At 61.8% G+C, this 5,040-nt stretch overlaps 1 protein-coding gene across 1 annotated transcript in view; it reads left to right on the forward strand.

Annotated features, from left to right (window-relative positions):
• The first annotated feature begins 2,178 nt into the window (after positions 1 to 2,178).
• Positions 2,179 to 5,040, forward strand: part of MNT (MAX network transcriptional repressor) — a 10,374-nt gene continuing 7,512 nt past the window's right edge. Inside the window, exons 1-4 of the mRNA XM_011987262.1 lie at positions 2,179 to 2,569; positions 3,562 to 4,141; positions 4,709 to 4,750; positions 4,877 to 4,988. Of these exons, the coding sequence (XP_011842652.1) occupies positions 2,440 to 2,569; positions 3,562 to 4,141; positions 4,709 to 4,750; positions 4,877 to 4,988 (864 nt within the window). The 5' untranslated portion in view covers positions 2,179 to 2,439. The remainder of the gene's footprint in view (positions 2,570 to 3,561; positions 4,142 to 4,708; positions 4,751 to 4,876; positions 4,989 to 5,040) is intronic.

Raw genomic sequence — 5,040 nt, forward strand, 5'->3', positions numbered from 1 at the left:
GAGCTGCGGGGCCGCCGGCCTAGTCGGGGCGACCAGCCTCTCAAGGTCAGGGGTCACTGGAAATATGTGAGACCCAGATGCCTGGGTTTTGCAGAAGTGATGGGCGGGGACGTCACCAACACTCCCCGCCTGTTGCCTTGGGGGTTCAGAGCAGGGTCTGGCAGTGGAGAGTGCCCGTGGTGACCAAGAATGTCCTACGTTTGGGCACAGGGGTCAGGGGAAGACCGCGCACAAGGTTCGGAGAGACTAAGTCACCTGCTGCCGCCACCAACACATTGCAGTTCGAGTACCCACTGTGTTTAGGCCGAGTTCAGCGGCCTGGTCACCACTGCTTGGTGTTGGTCAGAGGTCTTTGGAGATGAGTGGGTGCGGAAAGCCAGATCTACTCAAAAACTCATGTACAGGTGGCCAGAACCGGTCCCAGCAGTTTCACCTCCAGAATTCATTTTCTTCTCCCTCTTGACGGTCTGTCCTCTGAGCTGGGGCAGGACGAACGGGAGGGAAGGGCATGGTAGGTGAAGCTGCTGACCAGAACACTTTCCCAGGACCTAGGGAAGGGTGAACTTGCTGACCAGAACGCTTTCCCAGGACCTAGGACTAGCTCTGGACAGGGATCCTCTTGTCCATTCTCTCTTTCAACCGCAAGCATGGGTTTCTGACCTAGACCAGCCAGTTTGCTCACATGAGAACCCTGCAGATGTGTGTGCCTGTGAGAGAGACAGGAAAGGGCAGAGCTATCCTGGTGCTCAGCTGGAGGGCCTGGCATGGTCATTCCAGTGTTGATGGAGGTGGCTCAGATGCAACTCTTCTGCCCTGTTTGGAGGGAGCTGGTTGGAGTGTCCAGAGGCTCCTGACCAACTCTCCAAGGCTTACCCTGGGCCTGCCTTAGACACCAAGCCCCTGTTTATCGAGCAGATGGGAGAATTCCTGTGGCTGCTGGGGCCCACCAGTGTGGACTCCTCCACCCCTAGCCCTGTGCCTGCGGAGCGCCTGGGCCACAGTGGCTTGGGAAGGTTGAAGGGAGCACACTGCCCATGCTCTTGAGTGTGGGCTGAAGCCTCGGCCCCTGGGTCATTGCAGAAGGGCCATGCTAAATTCTTCGGGGGCAGCTTCTGGGTGGAGCCCAGGGAGGCATGTGAGGGGGCGCACTGTCTGGTGGATGCACAGAACATTCTTTTAAAGAGCCTAAGCCCAGGGTGCTCCTGAGGGAGCAGCAGCCACCACCAGTTTGGCGGTTCTCCAGTGCACAGGGAGAGGGTTGCCGCTGGGTGGGAAGGGGCAGGAAGCTCTCGTGGGCTGGATCTGGCCCCGGGGCAGCTCCTCTTCCTCACCACCCCTGGAACTTTCTCATGCTGCTCCAGGTGTAACTGGGTCCTTCCTGGCACCTGTGAGGTGTACCTGCCTGGTTCTGGGTGAGAGAGGGCAGGTGAGAAGGAGGTTGCTACCTCCCAGGTGAGCTTTGGGTTGCTTTAAAATATGGGGAATGAGGGTTGGCTTGCACTCTAGGGTCCCACCTGTCCTTGTGACTCAGGGAGGGCCCTGATCGTCCCTCTGCCTATAGAGAGTAGAGCACATGTCTCAAGGCCAATGAAAAGTTAGGTCTGTCAGCCAACGGGATGGAGGTGGGGGCTGTGTTAAGGCCTGGGATCCAGAGTCTTGTCCTGGGGTAGGGGAAGGGGCTGGGGACAACAGAGGCTGCACCCAACTGAGAAGGGCCCTGTCACTGGAACTCAGCAGGCTGCTTGGCCAGTGCAGTCTGTGGGAAGCGGAGCGCAGGGCTGGTTTTCTCCCGGGCGGTAACCTAAGGTAACCTCCAGTGCCCCGCACTGGAGCAGGCCTGCACCGGCCTGGCATCACCCCTTCCCGAAGGGCTAGTGAGATCTGGAAGAGACCCGCTGGCTGGCCCAGCCCCTGAACTCTGGCTGCTGGGAAACCACTGAGGCTTCCCCTCCCAGGACGCTTCCCCCTCCGCTTCCTCCTCGGCCTCTTCCCTCTTCGGGAGGGCGGGGCTGGGAGCAGGCCTGGCTCACACTCCAGTTGTTGATTGGCCAAAGGGCCTGAGACCTCAAGTTTTCTGAGGCCTCTGAGCCAGTAAGAGTGTGGGAGGTGGGTGCTCCCCTCCTCAGGGGGCTTTGGCCGACTCCAGTCCCCCGCACCACCCCTTGCCCAGGTGTTTGGCGTGTCCACCAGCCCGAGCTGTCTGCTGCGTTCGTCAGCGGAGCGGGGCATCCGGGGCCAGAGGAGAGGGCTGCTTGTCCTGGCGGCTCCCTGGCCTGGGGGCTGCAGACTCCAAGGGCCTGGGCCAGCCCCGTAGCCAGGGAACCAGAATGGTGGGGCCTGGGAGAGGACGGGGCAGGCTGGAGATGGAGGTGCCTCCCCTTCCCCTGTTCGCACCAGCTCCTGAGTGGGCCTTGCCTTCCTGCTGGGCTTTCAGCAGAGATGCTGAGCGGATGGTGGGGTGCACTGCCCTGCTCAGCCCCTACTGAAGAGCCCAGTCTCTTCTTGTTTGGGAGAAATGGCCGCTACTGTGCCTCCTCCTCCTCAGCTGTCCTCTCTCACCCTGAACCAGGCAGGCGCACTTTCCCCGGTGCCTGGCTGGACTGCTTGGGTATTTGTGGTGTCTCAGGCTGAGCGGGTGTCACTGAGGATGTCAGAGGACGTGTTGGGCCCGGAGGACAGGACATGCTGGCGCTGCTGCTGCTGATGGTGGGGATGTTGGGGATTTGGGAGAAATGAGTTTCAGCACGACAAGGGTCAGAGAGGGACTAAGTGTGTGTGTTGAATGGTCCCTGAGGAAAACAGGCATTGGGATCTAGCCTCGGGGTCAGGAGTGCTGGGCTGTTTCCACATGTGTGAAATGAGGGTGGTGTCCCTGTCCTGCCTGTGACGTGACGTGGGGCTCTTGTGACGATCCAGGGACTGTGAATGTGTGCGAGGCACTTCCTTGTGAGCACGGCAAGCGTCCTCCAGGGGTCAGGAGGCTTGCTGTGGGACCTGCAGCAAATCACTTTGCTCGCTGAGCTTCACTGCCTTCATCTGTGCCATGCAGGCACTGCCTGCCCTCTAGAAGGTGCTTGGTAAACATTGTTAAAGGCCTTCCACGGAAGCTAGGATCTGTCAGCACACCCCCTTCTCTGGTGCGAAGTCTTGGGTGGCTGGGCCTCTGCCCGCCTCTCCCACCTCGGCCCTGTGGCTCCTGACCCTCGCTGCCCTCACCCGCCCTCCTCCTCACCCTGCAGGCTGGCAGGTGGCCTGCAGCACCCTCTGACAGCTCTGCTCCACCCTTCCCTTCCATGGCCACCTGTCTTGCCTGCAGCCCGGACTGTCAGCCCCCGTGACTGTCCTCCTGTTCCCTGCTGGCAGGGACCAGGTCTGCTTGATTTGTTCACTGCTGTGCCCCCGGCGCTTTCCCCTGTGCCTGGCTGGACTGGTAGGCTATTTGTGGAGTCTCTCGCTGAGCAGGGGTATCACTGAGTACTGACTGGGCTAGGGTCAGAGGATGCGTTAGGACTGGAGGGCTGGGGCCCTGCTGAGACCCCCCCTTGTGTTCTCTCTGCGTAGAGGAGCAGGAGCGGCTTCGCTTGGAGCGGGAGCGTGAGCAGGAGCAGAAGAAGGCCAATAGCCTGGCCAGGCTGGCACATGCCCTTCCTGTGGAGGAACCCCGCATTGAGGCACCACCCCTGCCTCTGTCTCCGCCGGCTCCCCCGCCCGCACCCCCACCACCACTTGCCACCCCTGCCCCACTGACTGTCATTCCTATTCCTGTGGTGACCAACTCCCCTCAGCCACTACCCCCACCCCCACCCTTGCCGCCGGCAGCCCAGCCTCTGCCCCTGGCGCCTCGTCAGCCAGCCCTGGTTAGCACCCCTGGACTCAGCATTAAGGAGCCTGCCCCCCTGCCCAGCAGGCCACAGGTGCCCACCCCTGCTCCCCTACTGCCGGACTCGAAGACCACCATTCCACCCACGGGCAGCCCCAAGCCTTTGCAGCCCCTCCCCACGCCTATCCTGAGCATAGCACCACACCCTGGAGTCCAGCCTCAGCTGGCCCCCCAGCAGCCGCCCCCACCCCCCCTTGGGACCCTGAAGTTGGCACCAGCTGAAGAAGTCAAATCCAGTGAACAGAAGAAGAGGCCAGGGGGGTGAGTGGGGTGTGGCAGGGTCGGGCTGCTGGGATGAATAGGAGAGCTGCCCATCCCCTGGGCTGTGTGCAAGACAAGGTACCCTCCCTGGGTGGGGCTTCAGAGGTGTGTCCTGCCTCCCCAGCCTAGAAGTGCCCCCTTTATTTGAACACCGCCTCACTGTGCCCATCTCTATCCCGGGAAGGAACGTCCCATTACCCCCTGTTGCCAGGCTTGTGTGTTTTCTAACGCCCTCCAAGCCTGAGGCTTATGGCATTCCCAGGCCTCTGGACAGAGTATGGGTCTCTTGGGTGAGGGCGGGGGTCAACCGGCTGCTTCTGAGTCCCAGGAGCCCTCCTGTCTCCCTCCTGGTGGGACGGAAGGTGACAGGGGTTGTGATTATGAGCACAGATGTGCCCTGCAGGGAGTGGGCGCAGCATGGCACAGGGCGAACATCTCCCAAGCCGCTTTAAGACAATGCTGGGGACAAACAGCCTGTGGCAATTTTGGGGGGTGGCGGCGCGGGTCATCAGGAAGGCCGTCTCATCGAGTCCTCCTCCCTGAGCCTCCTGTCTGTCTGGGTTTCAGGATCGGAACCAGAGAAGTCCACAACAAATTGGAGAAGAACAGGTGTGTGTGTGCGCGTGTGTGGCCCGGGCCCCGCCGGCCCTCGGCCCCAGCTCCCCCGGGCCCTGCCTCCCCCCCATCCCAGCCCCGCCCCAGGCACCGCTGACCGGCGCTCGCCCCTCTCTCCAGGAGGGCCCATCTGAAGGAGTGCTTTGAGACCCTGAAGCGGAACATCCCCAACGTGGATGACAAGAAGACGTCCAATCTGAGCGTGCTGCGGACGGCGCTGCGGTACATCCAGGTATGGGGCCCGGAGGCCGGCGCCGCGCAGCTTCCTCCGCCCTCCCTCCGCC

This window comes from Mandrillus leucophaeus, unplaced genomic scaffold (genome assembly GCF_000951045.1).
Source record: "Mandrillus leucophaeus isolate KB7577 unplaced genomic scaffold, Mleu.le_1.0 Scaffold306, whole genome shotgun sequence".
In the NCBI taxonomy this organism is placed as follows: Eukaryota; Metazoa; Chordata; class Mammalia; order Primates; family Cercopithecidae; genus Mandrillus; species Mandrillus leucophaeus.